General features: G+C 36.3%; 1 protein-coding gene across 1 annotated transcript in view; it reads right to left on the bottom strand.

Annotated features, from left to right (window-relative positions):
* ERC2 (ELKS/RAB6-interacting/CAST family member 2) overlaps nucleotides 1–26624 on the bottom strand; it is a 283564-nt gene that overhangs the window by 53433 nt on the left and 203507 nt on the right. Inside the window, exon 16 of the mRNA XM_041462495.1 lies at nucleotides 24391–24551. Within this exon, the coding sequence (XP_041318429.1) occupies nucleotides 24391–24551 (161 nt within the window). The remainder of the gene's footprint in view (nucleotides 1–24390; nucleotides 24552–26624) is intronic.

Here is a 26624-nt window from a genome sequence, read left to right as displayed (position 1 = left end):
TTCTACTGGAAACCTTGGTTTGAAAAATTGTTATTAAACTGTGACTTCAAAATCTTGAGAAAGCTGTAGAAAAACAGAGAACAGAACTAAAATATCCTAATCTTTATTCCAGTATAATAAATACTGCATCAAGTTTTTGCTGTTCTTTTTTAGTCATTTACCTTGGGCTAACTAATAACATTAGAAATATACTCACACTTTAGATATTATTGAATTGAGAACACCACGTGTACTAGTTAAAAATTTTGGGCACTGGCTAGTGTATATAACACCTAACCCCCCCAAACTAAGCATTTTGTTCTTCATTGTTTATTATGCTCTTGTTACCATTTCCAGCTATTTCTAAATATACAATAATTTATACCAAGTTGTTTTGTGAAATACAGATGTGGCATAAATTCTATATAACAGAAGCCATATTCAGTGCTCACTTTTAATGTAAATACATACTACATCACAGCTATATACATTGTGAAATTCATACATATACAAAACAAAATAATTTAAGTGCAGATCTTCAAGTTTAAAAGGTATGAGAGTAGAGGGCACAAGTACATACACACAGATCTGCTAAATCACAAGTATTTCAATTACAGATTAGCATTACATTTCAGCTTATTATATTTTTCTCACTTTAACTCTGTTTTCCATGTTGACTTAAGTTTTTTTTTTTTTTTTTTAATTTGCTTGGTATATTGAACCCTGGCTTGGAATAAATGGATTCAAATAAACACAATTCAGTGCCAGAATTGCCACAGGCACATTTTTTTCTTTCAGTGGTCCTGGGAAGTGGTTTGTTAAGCTATTGTTCTCAATTAAAAACTCATGTGTTTGTTCAGTACAATATGGGTCGCTGCTTTGAGTGAAAGATTCCCTTGACATGGCAAAACCTCTAATTGTAACAAGTCCATGCCAAGTATGTTTAACCAGATGCAGCCCCGGGTTTGATTAGCAGCCACTGGCTTCCATGTACAATCAGATAATGATGGTTTTGCTTCTCTGCTGAGCAAACATCCTCAGCTTTTAATCAAATATGTCTGTGTATCTATAATGTATGTATGTATATGTGTATATATCTAAAAACCTCTATACACACAATTATGAGTGGCACAACTATTTTAAAACTATAGCTCATCTCAACTTATTTGACCTTTGACTGTTTAATCTTAGAAAGACCTGTGCAATACCAACTGCAAATAAATGGAATAAAATATTTATTTTGGCAGACACCATATAGATATAGTGAAGAGACATGTGGTGCATGGAAATTTTTTACCACACATGTAGACAGCAGAAAAGGCTCTGGAACACATTTTTGTTTTCCCACTTGTGGGATAGCATCTATTGGATAATGATGATATTAGAACTGCAAAGACACGTGCCATTTTGGAACAACATTCCAATACTTCTTAACTATGCCTGAGGGAAGGTGGTGAAGCTTGGTGTTTATTTTATATAAGAGTGGGTATTAGTTAAGTTTGCTAATATGACTTCAAGAATATTTTGGATTCTGCTATTTGCATTATTTTTTTTTAATTGCATGTATCCAATATAGGCTTTTAGTGAAAGCTCATAAAACAAATTTCTATCCCCTTTTTAAAGTCTGGACATCTTTTATTTCAGAAATAAACAAAGCATTATCTCAAATACCCAAAATAATCATCATAATTTTTCACATAAAGAAATAAACAACCTTCTTCCATACACTAAATACATAACCATCTTGAATTTTACACCACCCTCCACTGGTTTCTTTTGTTCAAAAGTGCAAAACTGAGTTCAAAGGAAAAAGGCAAAAGAGACTTAAAAATAGTAATGGCCAGTCTAGTCTAAAAGTAAAACAATTTTTTAAAAAATCTAAATGAAGGGTGTAGACTTTTGTCTTTCAAGTATTTTTCTTCTACTAACACATTCTGCAGTATTGTTAAATATATTTCCCTCTACACCACTATATAAAGCTTATTTATTTCTATATAAACTAGCAGTTACACTAAGAGAATGTGCAAATTATCTACATGAAGTACATAAAAGTAATTAAAGAAACGAAACAAAAAACTATATAACCAGTTTAAAAAGACTATTTTTTTAAATGGACTTGCTGAAATTAATACATCTCAATTAATCATCATTTCAAGGGTGTTGTATGTAAATGTACTGGTGTCCTGGCCTCTGTCATTCCCATTCATAACCAGCTGAGAGAGATATGGAAGTTACTTGCATGTACTTTTTACCACAGCCTTCAAACCATGGCTGGTTAAAATAGCACAGAAGACATTCCTAATTTTCCCCAGTTAAGATTCTCCTTCTGCATTTTCACAGTGAAAGCCAATGCAATGCACTATTCTAGACTATAGTTACACTTAAAGTTTTACAGACGTTGTAAGAGTAGCAGCATCTTCTTATCACAGGCTTCAAAATGAATTTTCATCATGTAGATAAGCAGCAAAAAGGTGGTGGAAAACCACTCAAAAGTCAGTACACACATTTTATCTTCTCCAGCTAAACTTCTTTCTTATGTTTACTTAGCAAAGTAGAAGATTTGGGGGCAGCAAGGAGGAATTGTCCTGCTTTGTATCTACATTACAGCACTTAGGACTGTGTTACACTCCTCTGTCATGCTACATCATAACCCCATGGATATGTATTAATTCCTCTATCACAGTTCTCTTCATTCACATTTCTGTGTTGAGTACTGTTTCCTCTGTGTGGTCTTAATTTCCTAACACCCTGAAATAAACCATGGCATGAAATAAGTCATGTTATGTTTGATTTAGGAGCTCATAAATTGAAATATGTATAATAGTAGCAAATAAATGATGGCAATTGCAGATTTCACCTGGTCCTAAAAGAAACACTCAACTTGTAGGAAAAAAGTGTCCAGAGACAACCTAGGAGAACAGTAACCCCTCCTCCATGAGGTTTGACAACAGGCCACAGCTGCAAGATAAATTCACTGTCTTCTCTTTGCCACTGCAACTGGTTGCTTGTAGTAGCTTGGTTATTTTTTTTACAGTAACCTCAAGTGTTTTTGAAATGTTATCTTTAACACAGACATTTTATGGATGTGGTACAGATGGGAAAACGCATTGCAGAACCATACCTGTAAAACAAAAATGAAGTTTTCCATTTTTGGGAGATTAATTAAAGAAGCACCCTGGGAAATTGGGCAGTTGAATAGAAGCTCTAGGATGCAGAACAGGAGAGCACATACATCCTGACTTCCTAGCTCCCAGCAGTGCACAGCCCCTATGTAAAACTGAGATAATGTGCAAAAATGACAAATTCCCATTAAATAATAAGAGATATTCCACACTGCACTCCCTCAAGGGCTCTGCTAGCTGTGGAGAGCTGGTGAAGATCTGACACTGCTCAGCAGCTCATCCTCTGGCAAGACTGGCTGTACCCCTCCAGGACAACTCTTGCAATGCAGCACTGCATGCCAGTGGAACCATCAGCAAATGCTGCTGCCTGGGAAAGGAAATCGCCTGACACCATACCCTGAGGATAAAAAAACTTTGGCTTTGTTAAACCATCTATGTGTCTGTGTAAGAGAATTCCACAGTCAACAGACCTCCACTGAGAAAGCCCTGCCACCAGATGTTTAAATTGTTAGTGCACCAGCTGATCCCAATTGCTGCTGGTGGTGGTGGAGGCGCTTTTGGCTCTGTCCTTTGAATTGGGCTGTTGTCTCCCTAGGTGGGGCTGTCATTTTAATAATAGATCATTGTATTCCCCAGTAGGAGAACCACTGTCATGGTCCCGAGGAGGATGGGGAGAATTAAGCTCCTGTTTAATATTTTGTTGTTATGTCATATCTCACAAATAGCATTGTTTTACTCTGTAGTCCACAGAGAGATCTCATGCTTAGGACTTATACGGAAGAAACAGCATTTTCAGATTTGCTTACACAGAAGAGTTAGCTTATGAGCCTGTGCATGCAAAACACAGAGCATTTAGGAACACTGCCAGAGATATGACACGTTACCCAAAAAAAAAAAAAAAAAAGTCAGTGCAGTGTATGTGTGGTCTAATGAACTGAATGAAGGTCTGGTAGCCAGGAACAATTCAATTCCTCCACTCAGCTCTACTGTGTGGCTGAATACAACACTTCAGCTACAAGGCAGCTGTAATCCAAGCATTTTATCACGTATCTAGTGGAGTTGAGAAAATCTCATTTGTCTAAACTAATGCCAGTGTGATGAAGAGAGATGCATATTTGCATTCCCAACACTCAGGTGTAGTTCTGAAGAAATGCACAAGCAGCAAAGTAGGAAATACACAGCCTGAAGCAGTTTGCAATTAGTTTATTGCCTAATGCTCTCACTGAAAAAAACTCCCATAAAAAGTTTCATTTACATGAAAAGAAGTAGCTTTATACCTTCAGTTATCTGTAGAGTAAAAACTGCAGAAGCACTACCCCTCTACCATACCAGGATGCTTCAAGAATATGTCTACTATAGATCATTTATGAGCTGTAAAAATACTGCTCCATAAACAAGCAGGTGATGTTGCCTCAGATTCAGTGCAGCTCAATTCCCACAGATTGCTATTTTTTAACACAACCTTACCTGCAAAACATGACATTTTCAGGAATTTATAACATTAGCATGTGTTCCATTCTGATATTTTGCCGGTGACCTTTTCACACATATTGATAGCTCCAATGTATATTGCAGCTGCCAGGGAACTCCATCATATGAACCACGTGCTGCAATGTCCCTGCTACAGTTGGAGCACAAAGTGTAAATTATGTAATTTCAGGATTCAGGAAGTAAGATTCTATTGTAATGAAATCAAAGCTTAAAAAGTATAAATACCCTCACAGCCAAAAGGTTTTCAAATATTTGGCAATGATTAAAGCATAACTTGATTTTGTCTTCTATTAAGCATTGATAATCATTAATTCTATCTTTATATAGATACATAACTTGTTTCGTTCCATATCTCTTTAGCATTCTTCATATATATGTTTTTTAGCACACAAGCCAAAAGACAATATAATTAAACAAATGAATGTATTATTTACAACACTTAGAAAACACTATTCATGGATTAAAATAAAGTATAACTTGTCCAAGAGAACTTAATCCATTAAAGACACAGGAAACCAGCTTAATTTGTCAGAATGGCAGCCATTAACTCTGCAAGGTTATGCAAATACAGCAGATGATTGAGAAAGTGCAGGCCATCCCTACTGTGTCAAACATAAACAAACTCCGTATGAAACTGGCAGCCAACATCTTTGTTGTGTAGAAAAGGTAGGTAAGGAAACACAAATGCTTTTTTCCTTAAATAGGAATAATTTAAGTAATTACATAAATATTGTAAAGTTTGTGAAATTATACAACCACTTTTAGTCCAAATGGCTGATATGTTTCTTGGTCTCTGAGGCTCCCTAGAGGGAGCAAAGCTTTAGAATCTCTTGACACTCTATCTGCATGGAACTGGCATGTCAGCTGGTAATTACAGACCTATAGGAAGTACTTAAGCATGGGCTAAGGATAAATTCAGATAAATGAACAATTTTGCTAATCAATAATATTCCTGACGTAGAAAACCTTGCATTTTAGAAGTATGTGATTTTCCTGACTCCATCAGGTCAATAAGTGCTTTTAAAAGCAGTAATTCCTGAACCTATTAGGGAGCAGAAGGGGGTTAAAGGGTCTTTCACATCACTGACAAATATAAAATGAATGTGTGTGCATTTTATAGATGTAGACGAGCACAGAAAAATTGACAAAGGTCTTGTAAAACTGAATTAACAAATTCAAAAGTGAATCATACAGGTTCACAAGTCAGTACATCACTGTAATAACTTCAAATGTGCATCATTGCTCTCTAATGTTGTTGTCATCTGGATTTTTCATGCTTGGAGGCCCTTTCCTCTAAACATGGCTGTGGATAAATACACAATCAAAGAACTTGGGAAGGGGCAGAGTGTGTCAATTTAGAAAAGACTTGAAAACCTTCTTAAGAGCTGCTGATAAGCATAAACTAGGTCATTAAAAGAAATACAGAAATATGTAAGTCCATATTATTAGTCTTTATGAGGGAGATGAGAAAAGGAGAGAAAGAAGCACCCCAATCAATTTGAACAATAGTGCAACAGTCAGATAACCCAGACACACAAAAGATTACATTGTACAGAAATAAGATCATCATGATCTATTATGTAGCATTAGGGAAAGAGTCAGGCATAAATTTCATTACACTAAACACATGTGCAACCAGTTTTACAATCCTGCTTTTTTGGTTCTTTTGCCTGGAACAATTTTTATTCCAACTTTACAAAAAAAGCAGTTCACATAACCAGCCACATGATCCCAAATGATGACTACAAATAGCTTTGAGGTAATTGCTATATATTAGGGAGCATACGCAAACAAAAGGTCAAAGAGAAGATAAATTGTGAGAGAGTGCTTGGAGCAAACTCTAGCTTTCACTGGGCAATTTCAGAAGGAAGACAGAGGGAACAAAGTTGTTTACATCCTCTGAGGTTTTTCAGTGCTAGAAACCCCCTTAGCTAACTTTATCAGTTCCACTTATCACTACAATTGAACAACCCCTAATGTACCTCTTGACCAGTGACCTCTTTTTTTTTTTTTTTTTTTTTCTTGGCTTTTCCACAACTACAGGAAAAGGAACCATTCTAACCTGAATATTGGTGGATTTTTTTTCCTCAGCTTTCTCTACCCTTTTTTCTATTTTCAGCCTCTGGAAAGAGCATTTCCTCCCACCCCAAACTGGCAACTCTGTTTTTCTTTCAACATTATACACACAACTTACAGTTCATGAACTTTTCCATGCTGTCAGAAAAATACATCCTCGGATCACCTCTCCTTAGGTTGGCTCTAGCTGTGCATAACAGGAGAATTTGCTACCCTAATAGCTCAGAATGACCACAATGATCTGCTACTCTTAATGGGCTACAACATGAATAAAAATATAAACCCTGCAAGACAGTCCATCTCCAGCATACAAAAACCATTTATCAAGTATTTTAATATCTTTTTCATCATTAAAACCCTTAAATATACAGTTTACAAAAATAATTCAATATAAACTCTTATTTTTATTGATTCATTCCACTACTCTCTCATCCCCTGCCCCAAGAACTCAGTCTTCATACTTCTGACTAACAACTTTGCTTAAAAGGCAGAAAAAGATACAGAGCTATAGGAAATGCTTCTCTGAAGTTTCACTAATGAGGAAGCAGATCTTAAGGCTCTTGCTGCTATTGGGCTCATTTGTATTTTTTATGAGCTGATGTACTAGTGGGTAGAAAAGAGACAGACTCTCTTCCTGGCAGATTAACCAACCCCCTAAAGGTGCCTGCCATTAATTTCAGTTATTCATCTGCACATCTGTCTCTGCCCAACTGTGTCATGACTATTGCTTCTTGCAGCTCACTTCATTTAACCAGGAGCTTTTCCCCACTGAAATCTGTCAGCCTGATTTGCTGCATTACAAAATCTAAACTCTGGTTATAAATTAGCTGAAGATCAGATCACTCATTTCCACTAGTTGAAAAAAAAAATCATCTCCGATACCAGGAATTTTAAGGTAACAGTTAACAACCATGTTTATTCACCACATTACTGACATGATGGCTCCTAACAACAGCTGGTACCTCTATTATTTTCCTAAGAAAACATGCTTTGCTACCCCCAGACTGTCTCAGCTGTGACTCTGAGGGAGCCAGTCATATTCACAATCTCTGAAGTTCATACAGCTTAAACCCTTCAGAGCATTGAAATTTCATAGACAATTCCCCTGCCTTCCAATGGAGGAAAAACTCGCTTGTACCAGATTTGAGACAAACACTTTTTTCCTCACTGGAGTATGTTTCCTTTTGTTTTGCCAAAGCTTTTCCCTGTTATACTTCTTAATTAATTAATGTCTTCACCTTCATTTTCTTGACTTAGTCTTCAGCAACTGATTTTGATTGTTACTACCACCTGCCTACAAAGTGTAGTACATTAATATTCCAGAAAGAATATACAGTACAATACTATGCAGTTCATTTGAGCTCATCTCTTGCCCCAATACTCCTTCCTTAACTTAAGGAACTATAGAGTTTTCCAGGCTTTCCAGAGATTTGGCAAGCAGGACCCTGGAACCTGCTGTTCTTCACCTTGAGCTGCCATAAACTCTTGCCTGTACAAACACAGGACTGATACTACACTCCGTATTACCAATGCCTGCTTTTTTTTTGAAACCCCAACCTGATTGCTTTGTGGTTCAACTGATTCAGAAACAAGTGCTGCAGCAGCACTGGGATTAGAACACATTAAGTAGTCTCTGTATGCATTTATGTTGTTTTCATGTAAATTCTACAGAGAAGAATTCATGGTCTTTCTCATCTACAAAACATGCTCCAACCACAATGGTCAGCATCAAAAGAATCACTTGGTACAGAAATCAGTTCATTCCTTCAGGAGGCAAGATATCTGCTCTCAACATGAATCTTTTATCTGGTAGTCAATTAATCTGTCACTGTTCTTATCAGTCTGAGGTTTAGTCACCTGCAGGAATATAAATGAAGAAGATTTTCTTCCTCTCATAGTCTTACCAGATTTACCACATATTGAGTCTTTCAAATCAGGCTATTTTCCTTACACTTCCTTTAAAATAACTCCCTGCCTGCTTTATGATAACAGAATAACACAGAAAAAACCCACAACCACTGCTAGATTTTGCCTGTGGATTCCCATGTAGCTAGCCTTTCAATATATTTTTGTAATACCTAATAACCATTCAGTCAAATTTGATTATTTGCACAGACTTAGATTCAGCTATCCTAGGTAGAAGCAGGCACACAGCAAAACTCTAACCATTAGCAGATTCCCACAAATCCTACCACACCACAGCTCTTCTGTGCCACAGCAAAAGGAGCCACTTTATTCTGAACAAGAGGTAAAACTGTCATTCTGCCCGGATGCACTGGATCACTCATAGGGCTGACTCACAGGATCAAAGAAAATAAGCCACCATAGGTACACTTCTATTATCTCAAAACCAAGCTACTTTTTTAAAATGCAGGGTAGGAAAAAAGCTGTTTCTTATAAAAGTCAGCCTGGCTATCACCTGTGTCTGGGGTTTTTACATGCCTTTCCAGAGACTGGGGTGGACAACTTTTATAATCGAATTTCAGTCCAGTATGCACACATACAGTCACTCCATTTAAAACAAGCAAAAAATTTAGTCGGTCACTGAAAACTTCCACAAGCCAAGTCATCTTACACTACTTATAGAAGGCAAACTCAAAGGTAACTGCAGATCAGCTGAGACACATTTAGTGCCTTATTTTAGTGAATATTAATTTAATTTTGAAGGTCTCAACAGATTCACTGTAACAGGATGTTAATATGAACAGCATTTTTAGAAAATATTTTTATCCTCCTAGTGTCTCTACTTGATTCAACAGTCATTACTGTGAACTATGTGATGTGTGCCAGTGTTCAAGAGATTATTATTGCTTCATTTGCTTTGGTTTGTTGTGGCTTTTTAACCTGTTCAAACTCTGCAACTTCTGCCTGAATCAAAACATGTGACGAGAAGTATCACTCTCCAGTGGCAGAACAAACATCTGGAATTTTTCTAGGAAAGTCCCAGTTGGCACAGTTGTCACAGGGACCATCCTAATGGCACATGATGCAGAGAACATTCTGGAGGCACATAGGAAATGTTTTGGCTGCCTCATGTTTTACTGATCACAGGTGCTACAGAATCCATCTAAAGATGTTACAAGATGCCCAAGCAATGGCAACCCAAGAGGTGTTTGAGTCAGGATGGCACCAGAAGTACTCCAGAACTGGGAGCTACTGGTAAAATCCTCAACTTAGGAGACAGCTCTGTGCTAAAGGGATAACATCAAAGCGTCACAGGTAGTTCATACTGCAACTCTCCATTTACAGGGATGTTCTTTATATCACATTTCTGACAAATAAGTTAAAACCATGAAAATAAATTTGTAAGGTGTCATAAATGAAAAATAAAGTTTCAAGCAATGCTGTATGACTACCATTAATTACAGGTATTTAGCTTGAAAAAAAAAATAAATGGAATTCATATCATAGCCCAGTTTAGAATTCCTAGGGTAAGTATGCCTGGTCTTCACAGAATTCTTTATATTCTCTTTACATCTTTTTACAAATGAAAGTAGTGGCACTATGCCTTCCTTAGGGTATCACATGGACACAGTCCATGTGATGATAACAGTCCCTCCACTGCATTTTCAGAAATCTAGAATAACAAAAGTGATGGGGTTCATTTTTTGACCACACCAAACTACTCTTGACATGCTTAATGGACATATATTGCCAGTCTGTATTTTCAAATGTGTGAAGAACTTGTAAAACCTTAGAGAGATTAAAGCAGCTTTCATTAAAATTGCTTTAATTCACAAACCACCAATGACTGTGTGGAGCTAGTGAAAAGATAAGAAACAAATATTTCTCCTAGGGGGAAAGTCAGTAATACCACTGCAACTGAACATTGAACTTACATAAAAGGAATTAAATTTTATTGAAAACACAGATAGTTCAGACAACAAGATTTTTAGAGTTCACAGCTTTTTACATTATACTCTCTCTTTTCTTAAATAAAAGCAATCATGGCTGCTTTTATAATGTTATTTAAAACTTGCTATTTTCTAAAGATGAGTGATGATAGACTTTGAATATTAAAATATGTATTGTTCAAAAATCTCAGAAAAAACCCAGTTATATGCCAAAAGAATAAGTAATTTTTCTTCCTCAAATGCTGATTGTGATCCATATGCACATTCTCAGAATTTATCCTCACTAAGCAATAAAATCAATTTAAAAACTACAGTGAACCCATCCACAATGAAGCTAAGAATGAATGCTGCTAATCTAAAGAAAATAAAGGATGGACTGCTTTTAGGAAGAAAAAATATCTTACATTTAAATTAGCATTTTCTTAATTAAGTCTATTTGCAAACAATTCTTGAAATTCAGTACACCATTTGTGTTCTAATACTTTGAACAGAAATAAAGTCACTGTAATTTGGCTCTTGACAGCTAAATCCACAACATAATTTGAAGGTAGTAAATATGAAAGGCTATCACCTAAAGTAAAATGTGAGCTTGTGAAATGATAACTTCCTTTAGCTGGGTTTATTGAACCTTTCTTCAGAGTTACAAATCATTCTTTAAGTTCATAAAATTTTAGAATTGTTCAGCACTTTTGAAAAAATTATTCTCAAAGTGTTTGATATTGGTACCTACCTTTCTGCTTTGACTTTCTACAGCACCACCGAACCATTTGAGAGCAATGAAATAATCAACATTTATTTTGACCAGAGAAATTCAACCCGCCACCCCACATTCATTTTATGATGGGTTCCAGAGATGCCCATATCAAGGGTTATGATAAATATTGTGCACACTTTCACAAAAAAATGCCAAAATGTTGCATGCTCTCCATCAGACTCCTGAGCAACTCAGAAACAGCTAAAAAATATGAATAAATTTTTATCTTCACACCTTCCTTCCCCAGAGGAATGACTATTGTGAAAAAAACAACTTTAATTCTGCTTACATTCAGAAAAACAGCCCTCCCCAAACAAAATCAACAACAACAAAGAAGCACAGCTCCGCTCCCCAGGGCTGTACTTCTGTAGCAGGGGGAATCAGCATGCATTACTTCACAGCAATACGTTCTGCCTGCTTAGCTCTTTAGTATATAAAGTCACCTCATCAACCCAATTATTTCTTTTTTTCCTGTTTTTCCCCCAAAGTAACTCTAAACTACTTTAAAACACCTTCATTAGAGAAATGATTCAACAAGCACTGCTGCAAACCATGGAAATGTAAAAGCTGTTAAAAATGTATTAAATGCTGTCCATGCCACAAGGGTACTAGTGTAAAATGACCTTAAGTTTAAAGGCTCCCTATGAAGGCAGAACAGTATCTGCTCTGCTTCTCCTAATGAATAACAAATGGGCCTTCACAATTCATTTAGTTCAGTACAAGCTGCCATTACAACCCATTCTGTTTTTTTAACTTTGTGGTAATGTATCATCTTGCCTGACTCTATGTCATCTTCTTGAGGGTCACCAAAGGTATGTAACTCCACTCTCAGTAATGAAAAAAAGGAGGAAGGAAAGAGAGATATGACAAATTTTGACAAAGCACCAACCAGTCCATTCTGAAATACAGTATCACACAGTGAGGCTCATACTTCCTACACAAAAATGCTTCCTGAACTGTAAAGAAAGTCAGAATTTCACTGAAGTCTTCTTCAGTGAAAAAGAATTCTGCTTTTCAATTAATAACTAAATAATACCTGGAAAATAATTCTTTGGCCTTCTATTTACTTTCTCTTGATTTTTGTTATGCCCCAAAATATAATCTGAATCTGAGCATTTACAAAGCAATTAAAAGGCCAGGAATATTTATCTTTATTGCACAGATATTTAGAAACACTCACTATGTTGCTATGGACAATTAGCCTTTTATCCAATTTTAGCTGGTAGTTTAACTCACTCACCCTAAGGTTTTAATTATCCCCTCACTCTGCATGCTCAGGCCTCAATTCATGCAGCTGGAAATCTGCCTCAGTGATGTTATAACCTTGTTAATGTAACAAAAGAGGAGTTTACTTAAAACTGTACTGACTGTGGACTTAAGCCAAATTTACTTGAAAGAGGAAAGAGACTGTCAAAAATCCTACAATAAACACAGAAATGCAGTTCTTTCATAACCTTCACCTTAATTCATATAGACAAGCAATTTACATGTAAGTGGATTCATATGGCCTGTGAGGGGCCTCCTCTCTGGAACTGGACTATTCTCCATACCCTACCCTCCTCTTGAACAAAAAAAGCTCCAACAGCTCACTTTACAAAAATGGCAGAGTATATGCAATCTTTTTTAATCACAATAAAACATAATTAGAATAAACATTTATAAAGCTAGTCAGTATCAATAAAGGCAGCATAATTTCACAAAGCCAACTTCACATAAGTTCATCTAGTCCTTTGTTAAATACATATTTAGATCAATAAAGGCTTTATTTGAAAAGTGGAGACCTGTACTAATGAGGTAATAGTTACATTAACCTTAAGTGGAACTTGGTTGTCAGATACTGATATCCCCTATTCATTTAGTTGCTAAATTACAGGAGGGATTTCCTAAAGTCATCTATTTATTAGATTCATTTTTAGACTAGATACTACCAAAAACTTATGTTAGACTAAACAAAACATTACAGTATTGAAGTGTTGAAGGGAGCTTATTCTGAGAGAAAAAACTATAAATTCTATTCCTTAGTAGAAGTGTAAAAATCCTGTAGGTAAATTTCCCTCCTGATTGGATCCTTGTAGCACTTTTATAAAGAGAGCAGTGGGTACCTGGGCAGGATCCATAGACTCAAGAACAGGAACACTGGTTCATTTCAGCAGTTTGCTGTCAGTTATTGACAAAATAATCCAGGCACAGAGGGCAATGGACACTCAAAATAAAACTGGAAAGCAGTCAAGTTTGTTTCATGCCTGCTGCAAGTTTAAGCATTTTTCACTAGGTGAAAAGTCTTTGCCTTTAAGCTCGTGAATCTCAGAGCATTTTCCGCTCTGCTAAGAGGGTATCAGGTTGCTGGATGTTAGATGATGATCTACCCCTTCTTCTTGGACTGCTACTAGGTGTTAGGTAATAATCCCTGCTTTTTGCTACTGAATTCACACTAGTCCCAACACCAGCTCCTTTAAACCTCAGAGACATCAATTGCTTAACTTCTGTTTACTGATCACACAGGGAACTTCTCAAGGTAGTCATGCAAGAGATGGATGAAGTTGTCCAGCTCATAAAAAAACATTCACAAGCTAACAGAATGACAGTATTCTGTATTTTGGGGCTTTTAGAGTGGGGGTAAATGCTCCTTTTAGTTTAAAAGCTTTCCCTATCAACTGTGCTTAACCAGCCTCTGGGACACGGTTTGCCATAACATGCAGACAGATGACTACAAGTACAAAGTCCCCTAATGCAAAAAACCCTTCCCTTGGCATTTTCTATTCAGCATCTATCTCTGACCCCTAACCATAATAAAGGCAAGGAGGTTGGAAACCAAAAGAACAAAGTAGCACATTTAATGACTGTCTCTGTTAGACCAATCTATGTTTCACCCTCCCACCTAGAAAATGAGAATCATGGAAGCTGGTTTTCAAACTATGCAAGAAGTTTGCTGGGAAGCAGAGAAGATTAATCCATCATAACCAGAATGACTTTAGCAATATGGTCATCATCAGAGTCCTGTGTGGCCTAATTTTGGTCAGAGCTGAATGCAACAATGATAAACTACATGTTTGAGGTAGGAGTGGTTAGAAACTGGGAAGAGTTTAACCACAAAAAAAGTATTTTACATTTCTAATCTAAGCCAATAAATCATCATTTCCTCTTCAGTATCTGCACATTTACAAAACTGAAACTAGATGGGTTTCGAGAAAATCATTATTAAATATAAGGGGAAAAAATATATCAAACCTTTCACTTGCATCCCCCAATGAAATTTTTAATACTAAAATGTAACACAATAAGCATAATACTCCTACTAAAATTATGCAAGCTCCTCTACAAAAGTAACATTTCTATTTACCAACAACCATCAAATTTTCCACTAAAGATATTCTGTGTAAGTTTGTACTGTCACCCAGCTTTTGTTTCACCCTGAAAAGTTTTTCTATTCAGTTGAAGCCACTTGACCCCAAGGAAGCAAGGCAAGGTGTCCTTTTAAGGTGATGTTTATGCTGAACAAAACAACTTGACTATAGGACTTAGCACAGACTTTTATAATGTACTTTCTTAAATAGAGGTAAGGTTTCTTTGCTGAGATACCTTGATACACTGCACAACAGTGTGGATGTAGCCAGCTTTGTTCACAATTAGAGAAAATTGAGATGAGCTCATCCTCTTTTCCACTGCCATCACATAATTCATGATCTGTTAGACCCTGCTAAATAAGAACACAGCACTAAAAGGAGAGGTGCTGTTCCTTGAAAAGGTAGTGCTTTAGCACATTTTTGTGTGCTATGTCACATTTTACTAATTTGAAAAATTCTCTTCTTGCTGCAATGTTTCTGTATTCACATTGTTCAGATAGCATTGACATTCATAATGGCATGCTTTTATTATTATCTTGTTTATTACAGTTATGATGGATGGGAACCCATAATACCTGGCCCTGAATTGATAAAGGGGATGGATCAGTCTGGTCAGGATCACCATCAGGAATCCAGACATGGTTCAGTGGGAGGGCACAAAAACCACCACCACAAGGGTGTCTCCTCCTCCAAAAGGCAAGTATTTTACTCATTTCAAGATAGAGGTACAGACTTCTAGGAGGATAAATTCTTACAGGTGTCATTATATATGTTAAATAAAAGAGCAACTGTTACTTATGGCCTTGCAGCCAGAAGGGCTGCCCTGTGAGCTCACACCTTACAAAGCGCAAGAGAAGACACCTTAAAGAACCCTCTTGGACAAGAGAGCACAAAACTTCAAGCACACCTTGCACCTTACTATACAAGAGAACACAACTAGAGGAAACTAAGGAATGGGAATTTGGATGGTTTTCCCCAGCACAGAGAAGTACTTGTTTTTCTGGGGGCAGGGGAGGACTAAGGAAGCACAGGAAAAAGGTAGCAGTAGATTTATTCCACAGCACCTTAGGAGTAATGGGAAGGCAGAGAAAGCTAATCAAATCTTTCCCTTCTGCTGATAAGAAAACTGCTCCTGTTTGATTGCTTCTGACTCTGCTCTCTCCTGACCTTGTAAGACCTTTTCCTTCTAACAGAAAACATGCATTTCTAAGCACATTTTATATTTTGCATTTTTATACAATATTAAAGAATAATCCACCAGTTTAGTTTAAATTATACAAACCTTTAAAATTTCTTTGCTTCTCCATCTTCAAAGATCTGAGTTTACATTAAGTTCAGCATTAGCCCACTGGGGACACCTTCAGCTCATAATTCCTATCATTGAATTGCATGGCCAGTGTCTCAAGTATGCAAGATTTGCACACTTGAAAAAGGGCGGAAAAAACCCCCAACACCCTGACCCATCATATTTTGAGGTTTAAAATTCAGAAACATCTGCTAGAATCATACTGAGCTAGCCAAGGTTAGGACTATGGGAGCCTGCAGTTGATCAGTGCTGCCCTAGGTGTCACGGAGGCCAATGGGAATTACACTAAGAGGGTTTCAGTAGACAAGGGCGTAATTCAGTCAGCTTTAAAAAAATCCATGAAACAGAAGCCTAACTTTTTCTTTCTTTTTTTTTTTTTCCACTTTTAGCCTCCTACTCCTTCCTTTCTGACTTTTGAGCCATTTGTTCTTTTGAATGTATTATCAGAAGTGGAGGCCTCTACATTCCCATGCTGGCTGAACTTCCAAACAAATCCATCCTATCTAATAATTTTACCACCATTATTGTTTTACCTAAGAAAAGTATTTTTAAGTTAAGTTTAAAACATAGCATACACAGCTTTGTCAAGATCACTAATTGCAGGGTACCATCTTTTCTATTCCTTATATTTTCTAACATTACAAATAAAGAAATTATGCAATACAAACCAGACAAAAAGTGTTTAATACTTAGTAGATAGCACATTCACTTTTTCTTCTTTATCTAGAAGATTGCTAAACTGCTCAGTAATTTAAATTCAGATAAAAATAACAAGCTTCCTTAGAAAATTTTAACCCCTAACATACTTAAACATAAAAAACAGAAAAGCATTTTAAAGAAACTGATTTAAAAGGAAAAAGAAAATAATGGGAGAAGTAAAGGTAATGATTTGCAACTGCAGTTGTTTCTTCCCATTTTCATTCACGTTACAAAAGGCTAGAATACTCTGCATCTCCACATCCTTCAAGCAGTTTGAAACACCTGTAAACCTGAAACACTGTTAATCCTGCTTGTCTTCTAAGTGGTTAAATCACTAGAGAATGTCATGTAACTGTCATATCTCACTTATAACCTGCACTTTAAACCAATCATTTTGTCACTGACATCATCTTGTAAACCCACTTATCCACTACAGGGCAACACAAATGGCCATTCAAAGTGCGCCCATTGATTTTTCCATATTCTATTAGTGGACTCAATATAACCAGTTCTCAAAAATTAAAAGTAAAATGGGTTAGAAATCATCACTATGTGTGTTTCAGTGAAAGTGAGTAATGCTGGAGGAAAGAGCAGATACTGCAGATAGAAAATAAATTTTAGGAACACAGGTCAAGAACAACAACCAATAAAGAAGTCCATAAAGAGCCAGCTCTTGTCTATGAATTTGTCTAACCCCTTTTGGGATCAGCTGATGTCTCTGTGGAAGCAAGTTCCAGAAGGTCACCAAGCAACCACTCCACAAAGCAGAACTTCTCCCCTTCAAATTGATCACTGATTCACTTCAACAAGTGCCTGCTACTCCTCATGCTGGGAGATCTGGCTAAAGTCTACACGGAGTTTATGCCTTCCTTTCTGAGTCTTCAAATATATCCTCCCCCTGCCTTACCCTCCTCAGACTCTTTTAAGTATCTCCCTCATAAAGCAGCTGCAGGATCCTCTTGCTCTCTCTACCATTCAGATCCCGGGGAAAGCACTAAACCAAAAGAAAAGTATAGTAAAGTACTTTATCTTGGAAAATTGGGTAAGTATGGTAGAATTTCCAATATAAAATGTTTGCTGGAGCACTGATTGTTATTTTTCTATTAAGGCAAGGTATCAAAAATGGGTAAAGAACAATGGCAACAAAACTGGAAAGCAAAGTGCACTGCTAGGATATAGATTTGGAATGACCACCAAATTCTCTTTCTGCCTGGCAGGTGCCTCAAATCATTTGGATCGAAGGAACCCAAAAGATCACTTGTACAACTAGAGACAAAAACCTTATGAAAATAAGAAAACAAGCCAGACTTGTTTTCTAGCTCAGACAAGCATGCTTAATTACTCAAACCATAACATGCATTGTCTGAATATGTCTGAACTCCTGGTTTGCCTTCAGACAATGCCTCTGTGATATATGCACTGCTACCTTTCCATAAAAGAAGAGGAAGACACTGTCTCCTGGAAAGACTTGGAAAAGATTGCTACTGCCCTCTCCCACTGTCTAAAGGGAACAATAAACAATGGAAAAGGATCCAACTTCCTTCTCTTGAATATTGAAATAAAAGTAGGCAATACACAGCCTCTCATACCACAGTTTGTAGAAATCCTAAACTGATCTTACTAACCTTCAACAACAGGTGACAACCTATTTTGAAAGTAAATTATGACCTTAAACAGAACAAAATTAAGAAAATAAATTTGTTTCCCATGCTGATGAAATTTCTAACATTTTGAATCTTACAGAATAAAATCAAAGTATACTATCCTTTAACCTCAACATAGGAATATAAGTAGGAACTTAGTGACACTCAGATGTCTTTAAGAGAAACACTCTGACAAGTTAACAGCTCACTCATTCTATTCTCACAGAGAAAAACATTTTACTGCTTAGAGCCCCGTCATTGTTTACAAAAGAAAAACATCTTTTCATTTTAGTCAAGAAAGCTTCTGTTCCAGAGAACAAAGCCTTCATTTGGCCTTCTCTAGTCTTTATGGTGTTTGCAAGTTGGTGTCAAAAATGTTAGTCAAGGCATGCTGTGTTACAGGTCTGTGGGGCAAAAACAGTCACAAGAGAATTTCCACCCAAGTTAGGAGACCACATTACCATTCTAACTACTTCCTATGGAAGTCACAGTTGTATCAACATCCTGCTGGTTTGTTTGTATTTAACTTGAGATATGACTCTCTACACTCTCAGCATGAATCCTACAATTAAATTGAAGCAGTCCACAGGTTACTAAAAAACAGTCTAGCGTTCTGCATTTGAAATGACACCATTTTTGAGACAACCAACTTGCTATCTGAACATGTTTCTAGTATACATTACCACAGCTGCAATAAGTCAAAATAATATTTCTAATAAAATTGTAAAAAAAATACTAAATTTCTTCTGAAAATTATTTTTTCTTTACAGCTATTTATACATGACTTATACACTTTACAGCTATTAACAGAATGTGTTAAAGAAATTATCATAGATATCCTTCTCCAAATATAAGCTGAAATACAGCTGGAAAAGTAGAAAAAAAATCTTCTTTCAAAATAATACTTGATTAAAATATAAGAAATCTGACCTTTGTTGTGTTTGCTTAAACTTCAAAGAGACTCATTTAATGCCATGTATCCACTACTGTTCACTCAGCCTAGAACTACTCCCAAGGTATGTACTGGCTATTTTTAGAATATACCAGCATTACAAAGGGAGCATAAACTAAGCAACACTGCCCACAACTTTTAGTGAAACACCTCAGGTTCCAGTGTAGAGAAGAGAACGGAATATCTGCCTTTCTGCTTTTCTTTTGGAAAAGATGGGTGCAGGGTAACACTGTGCCTGGCTGTAACACAGAAAGCAGACAGGTCTGTAGGGAAGCCATCCTTTAAAGTGGTTTAAAGAAGTGAGTTCCATGCATTTCAAAGAGCAGGTCCAACCCTAAATCACTTTGCCAATTTCTCCTACCTTACTATATTCCTTTCTTTCTCCTTCATGTTGTATGGAAGAAGAAAAAAAAAAAAAAATGAAATTAACTTCACGACTACATACTAGTAGAGTCCCTGCAATTTCATCAGGGATTTCCCTGTCAATGAGTGTCATGCCTCTGGCCTGTGCTTGCCCTGAACAGGTGAATTGCATACATAATTACTCTGAAACATTCCAGATGCACTGGATTTACTACTCACACAGAGATTTCAGAAGCCCTTTCCACTACTGCTGTACCCACAGCAATGAGGAAGAAACCACTCTCCTGTGGGTGTCAGAACCTCTTAGGGTTGAGCAATTAGGACATAAATAAAGGCAAACATGTTGAGTTCCCTCCCCAGGTGTCAGTTTCAGATGGTGATGGATGGAAATAGTAATTGGATAATGTAAGGCAGGGACATGAGCTGATTTGTCCAGGTGCTTGAAACACATCTAGATAGATTCTCTGGACATCCAACAGCTCTTGTCAGAGCTAAAACTCCTGCTGAGCTGCTACACAGATGTGAAATCCCCAACTTCTACTCCAGTAAAATTTATAGATGGAAAAAAGGGGTATGTCTGCTGAAAACCAGATGAATGCTAAACTTTCTTATACTTCTGCTACTAGTACTTCACAAAGCATTTTGACTTCTGTACAAATTCTGACTTCTTAGTTTTACATTTTACACAGTCTTCCCCTTAGGCTGTGACCCCTGACTTCCAGAATCCATTCAAAGACCCTCTTCATCCCTGCAATATCCTGTAAAGTCCACTTGAAGCCATTTGTGTGCTTTTCCATGCCTGAAGCTCTTGCTCTTCAAGGCAGGAGGGCACCAGTCAGACCTGGTGACAGACAAGGGGACAAAGCACAGCAGGACAAGCTTCCTCCTCATCCCGTGGAGCTGCTCCTACCCGAACCATGGTCCTGCACCCAAGACTGGCATCTAGTGGCAAATCCAAGTGCCCTCTCCGTCTCTGGTCCAGCAGCTGTACCACTGACCCAGCAAGCAAAGGGCACTCACTGTGTGTTCAGCACTTGTGCACAGAGTGGCATCTGCTGGGACTGAATGTGTGGTGGAAAGAAAAAGCATTTTATCCCCTTCTTCCTACAACTTTTTTATCCCTGACTATACACAGGTGTTGTTAAATGAATAAATCTACTGAAAAACAAAGATAAGCAATATTCTTTTATTATTTTCAGTGAAAAAAAAAATGGTGACTGTACTTAAAGGAAGGGATGTTTAATTTTATACTGTCACTGTAAGAAAGTGTACTGAAAAATCTAATTTAAAGTATATTTTTTGGACAGCACAGTAATGTTCTGTTTTTGTTACTGCATAAAATAACTAGTAACTGGGTTTTTCTTAGGAGCTCTTTAATGCTTCATTACTAACCATCCGATTTATTTCACATAAGGGAAAATAGATTTTCTTCTGGAAATTTGTAGTGAATTTCAGGGCAAAGTCAATTCCAACAAAACTGATTTAGCAATACCCACAGGTGATGGCATGAACTCTATTTAAGGCAAGGAAATTGCCTTTCAAACTCTTGGCAAGAATTCTGAAACCTTCAGAGCAGTGAGTATGCTGAGTTAACAGAGGAAACACTCAGTAATTAACAACTAAATCTCAAAAATTAAGACTTGTCAGATCTTCAGGTCAAAACATGAAAGTCTGTCTTTTGGGGGATTAATCACAGGGCCACTCACTAAGTTACTTGTGGCAAGCACTGCACTAAGTCACTGAAAGCTCATCAAATTAATGCAAAACCACAATGAAATATTTTCTAACCTGGTACTTAAACAATAAATCGAGTAAACATAACAGAAAGTTAAGTTCAAGATTTTTAACCAAGAAAAACCTTAATTTTGATTACAAAGGGACGAGCTTGGATGTTGGAGTTTTGTGTTTTCTTTTGACCTTTAGAGGTTGCAGTTGAAGATAAAATGCATATAGTTTAAAACGTGAACTTACAAAGAGTGACAACCATTTTTATATCTTTTCCACCACATGTCATTAGACTTTCTTTTATGACTTTTGGCTCTCCAGGTCAAACTTTATATCTTCCAAAGGGAAAATAATTTCGACCATTCCTAAAAAGATGATCTGTCCCATGGAGCAAAACCCACTTTCCATGAGGGCAGGCATTTATTTCACATACATATATATATATATGGCAATTTTAATATTATGTAAATACTCATTTATCTATCTATACAGCTACCTAATTTTGTTACAAGCAGGTTTATGAGTTTTGGAAGGAACAACCACATAGGAAAGGAGATCTGTATGAAAGCACTGTGGTCATGAAAGTATGCTCCACAAATATGGCATTTCTGAAACATCTGACAAACCTCCACCACATCAGAGTGCTGAAACGTCTCCTACCCTCAAGCTCTTCATGTTACAAAATGAATAAGCTTTTCTAGGCAAGCCTTGTGAAGCCCTCAGGAGGTTGTGCTCCTACTTGTGGACTCTCAGAAAACAAAAACAATGTCTGGAAAAAGCAGTCTTAGGATATATTTCTAACTACCATATTTAAAGCACAGGCCAACTGAAATATTTCTGTGGATGATAAATACATACCTTAAAAAAAAAACATTACCGTGGATTTTGTCACACTATGCAATAGAGATTTTTTTGAAGTATCACTTCCTAACAAATAAAAAGTGCATTGATTTTTGCTTTATGTGCAGACATAGAGCACAAAGCAACAAGACAATTAGACAAAATGATGGATTTGAACATATGCTGCATTTTACTGTTAACATGTATGCATAACTTCCATTAATGTCAGAATGAGTTATGTGTGCACTGCTAAAATAATATGACCACAGCAAAAATATTTCTTCCAGAACTAATATAGTAATATTTTAATAGACATTTCAGAAAAAAATTTCAGAAATTAACATGCAAATGCAACTCCTCCTTCAAACTTATACTTTCAAATCCTATTTTTTCACAAATTGGCATCAAGTTAAGAAAGAGTTGATTTTATCAAACTACCTTGCATTTAACAGGTACTTATCTTGTTTCCAGCTCATAAAGACCAACCAGATATGAACAAGACTAGGCTGCTCTCTATTTTTATTCTAAACTTCCATAAATAACCAAATTTATATGGGAACAAGAAATGACAATTGAAGAAGTTTTCTAAAACTGAGAACTGATTGTGGCCAGTAAATTAAGATGGGTCTTGACAATGACAGCCAGATGGGCCTAGAATACAGAGTTATGGCTGGAACTTGAACATAATATAAGCACAGGAAATCATCATGAATGTTCTTAAACACACACTTCATGCCTATTAACTGGAAGCTCGTAGCCAAAACCTGTAATCACTTGATACTGGATTTTTTAAACAATAAATAGAAATTATGATCAATGCTTCAAATTAATAAGTTACCTTAAAAAACTAGGATCTTTGCTGATGAGTCTTTCACCTCTAAAACCACTCACCCATCCCTTCATTCGTAAAACGGAAGAACTTTTGTCAAAATTATTTCTACTTCACCAGTTTTTGCCAACCTCATTTTCCAGATTGTTCTGTGAGGTTTTGGTAACAAATTTTAAAAGTCACATTAACAGAATTAGAGATTTTTCCTTTATTTTGTTCAGCAATTGTTAATTATGATTTTAAAAAAGCTTATTGATAAGACAAAAAAGAAAGCACTTGAGGAAACAGACCAAAGCACTGTACAGAAAATAGATAACTGGCACTGAGCATCTGAGTTATGATGGGACAATTAATATGTACTTATAAATTAGTATTTTTTAAAAAACTTTTAAAATGTATCTATTATAAAATATAATGTCCCACAGTATTCTAATTCATATGTAATTCCATTTTTCTGCATGGATGTAAACTTCATTAAAGTCAAAACCAGAAATACTTTAGGTATCCCTGGAAACATTTGTGCTTCCATTACAGTATTTCTGCACCTGTATTACCCAGCAGATATTCTTAAAATCCACTTTTATAAAACCCTGCTAAGTATGTGACTCCATTTCCACTTGGCCTTATTTACAATAACATTATGAAAACCATTTTTTCAGATTATTTCCCTTCCTTTAAAATCAAGGCTAACTGTAACAATTGACCTGAAGTTATATATGGCTTCCTCCCTCAAAAAGACTGTTTCAAAATTACAACTGTCATTTTTCTTTGTTGAATGTTTACTACAGAATTATCAGCATAGCCAAGTCACAGCAGCTTCGCTCTTTTTGCCAATTTTAAAGATCATATCAGAGCTTTAATGCCCCATAATTATAGATAGTTACTTTTCTTTGCATGGAGGAAGTTAGATTTAAATTATATGTCTCTCTTTTTCTATTCTGAACACATACACCATGGTAAAGTGTATGCAAAAATTCTTTATTAGTTTGGGGGTGTTTTTAACCAATTCCAAGCAACAAGCTTTGCACCATCAATAGAAAGTTAATAACTCACTTCCCTTGCATGTGACACTGGCAGAGATTCCAGCATTGCATTCCCACTGAGAGATGGGGCTTTACATTTTCAGTTTCTCATAGAAGTTATATAGTACTGATACTTGTATTTGCATGCAACAAAGGACAACTTACAAAAAAATGTTGAGTACTTCTAAAATGAAGAGTTTTGCACTTCTGTGCTTTTAAAAGAATTTAAGTGTCTTAAAACTATTAGAAATCCTTAGATTGAGACTTAAATATGTGCAGAGAAAAAAACAAAAAATAACACCAAAAGAAACTCATCAAAACTTTCTCCTATGACAAAAGCAGATCTTTTCCTTTTTTTTCCCCTAGAAATTAGAGAAATCAAGGTACTTACTTCATTTCTAGAATTTCTTCAAGTTGTTTCCTTCGCTCTATTCTCAGGTTAGCCAGATGTGCTTCTTTTTCAGCCAAAGACTGCTGTGTTGAGGCAAGACGGGCTTTGGTAGAATCTAATTCTTGTCTAGTCTTCTCCAATGCATTCATCAGCTCTTCTACCTGAGAGAGAAGACCTTTTCAGCGCCGTATTTTTTACAACAAGAAAACATTAAATCCATATAAATACAGGGAGGGGAAAACATACTAAAGGAATTATTTTCTGTAAATGGCTGTTCAAATCTCTTTGTATCATAACTGTTTTAAAAACTAACAGTGGTGTTTCAAAGCAAAGAAATGTCTCAAAGTTTCCATGAATCCATTAGTAATGAACAATATTTATACAAAATAGAGCTAACACCAGAAACCTATTTAACCTGGGCCACTGCCACATACAATTTATAAATATGTCCTGCACCATTTTTATTATTTAAATTCATGGTGATGGTAACTCATCACAGAAGTAATTTCAGAAATTTTAAATTCAGCTATAGATGCATGTTTTAATATAAAACTGTGAATAAAAACCCAATATTTTTCATGAAGAATGCACACCTTTGCAAAACAGGTTGCCCAGGGAAACTGTAGACTCTCCAGTCCTTGAGTATTTTAAGATTTTGATTGAATAAAGCCTGGAGAATGTGATCCAACTTTCAAGTTATTTCTGCTTTGAGTAGGGGTTTATAGTGCATTGCCTGTAGTGGTCCCTTCTAATCAAATTATTCTATCATCCTAAACTTTAAAGGTCTGTAACGGCTCTAATAACAATCAAGTTATTTTCCTCCTGATAACTGTGAGAAACTCTGAAGCATGAAGTGTAGGAAAGTTGTGGTGATCCCATTCTTTCCTTAGCATGGAGAAATTGAAAGAACACACTAAAGAATGGAGACTACACAATGACACCAGTCTGGCAGCAGAAGCTTTATTTGTTGGGTGAAACATTTTTCATCAATGGCCTCCAGTGACCAGCATGTCAGTGGGATTTCCCCCTCATCAAATGATACAGGTTACATAAAGTGAAATAGATTTTTTTTTTTTTTTGTGACACATAATGATTTGAATAATGGATGTCCTATTTCCTTTATGTTCTTTCTCACCTCCTTCATTCAAATATTATTTTATAAACTAGAAAACACTTCAGGAAGAACCTCTAAATGAAATGAAATAAAATAGGAAAGAGGATATATTCCATTCATCCATGTTATGCAAAGCATTGAAAGGAGTTCAATTTTGCTGTGAATTGAAAAGTCTGACCAAATTCCACAGTGTTCATGTCATCAGGGTGGCTACTTCTCCCAAGCTCATGCTTGACTGTTGTTCTCTAAAGCCTCCTAGCAGGCAATCAGTGCTTATAAGCCATTTTTGTTTCAATTCCAATATAGATGGGCTTTATATAAAAAGTTCAATAAATAATACAAATAAATAAGAGAGCTGTCATGAATTATAATGAGGACTCACAGCCCATTTGCCAATGATACACAGATTACTTACTCCTTCCACACCACCTATACAAACACTCTAATAAGATCAATGAAATACTAGAACGTGTCAGATACCCTGCAGTGCATAAGAAGCTGCACTTCTGAATGCAGATCAGAATTACCAACAGTATTGACACTACTGATGTTCAACCTTCACTCAGAAAGTAAAAGCAGTGTAATGGTGGCATCAATGAAACAGCAAGGAGAGCAACTCAGGAGTCTCTGCAGATGCAAGATTCCACTGAAGACAGCAGGAAGAAAGATGATGACTGTCTAGTGAACGTTCTTAGAAGCAGCAAAGAGAACATATACTTGAGGGAAATAAAGAAATAAAAAAGCTGGATTTGCACTTAAATCCCATGAAAAAAGAACTAACAGGCCAGAAGGGAAGAGATCATATTTCTTTAAAAAGAGATTCAACTTCTAATATAACACCAGGTACTTTATCTTCTGCTTTAGTGCAAGAACATAAACCTATGCTGTCTCCAACAAGACTCAACTACTAAAACATATTCTATTTCTAACTGTTTTCTGGGTTGTTAGGCTTTTCTTTGTACTTTTTAAAAAGTGCATCTAGTTTCTGCTGAGCTCTATTACTTAATTCCAGACAACACAGCTTAATAAAACCTGTAGTAAGAATCAGAACAGGAAAGTCATTAATTCATACAGACTCCAGCTTTGAGACACTATCTTTAAAAACCAAGACACTCCCGTT

The sequence above is a fragment of the Pyrgilauda ruficollis genome, unplaced genomic scaffold (genome assembly GCF_017590135.1).
Source record: "Pyrgilauda ruficollis isolate IOZ18807 unplaced genomic scaffold, ASM1759013v1 scaffold10, whole genome shotgun sequence".
NCBI lineage: Eukaryota > Metazoa > Chordata > Aves > Passeriformes > Passeridae > Pyrgilauda > Pyrgilauda ruficollis.
The sequence above is the reverse complement of the archived record's forward strand: the minus strand, read 5'-3'. Positions and strand labels throughout refer to the sequence as shown.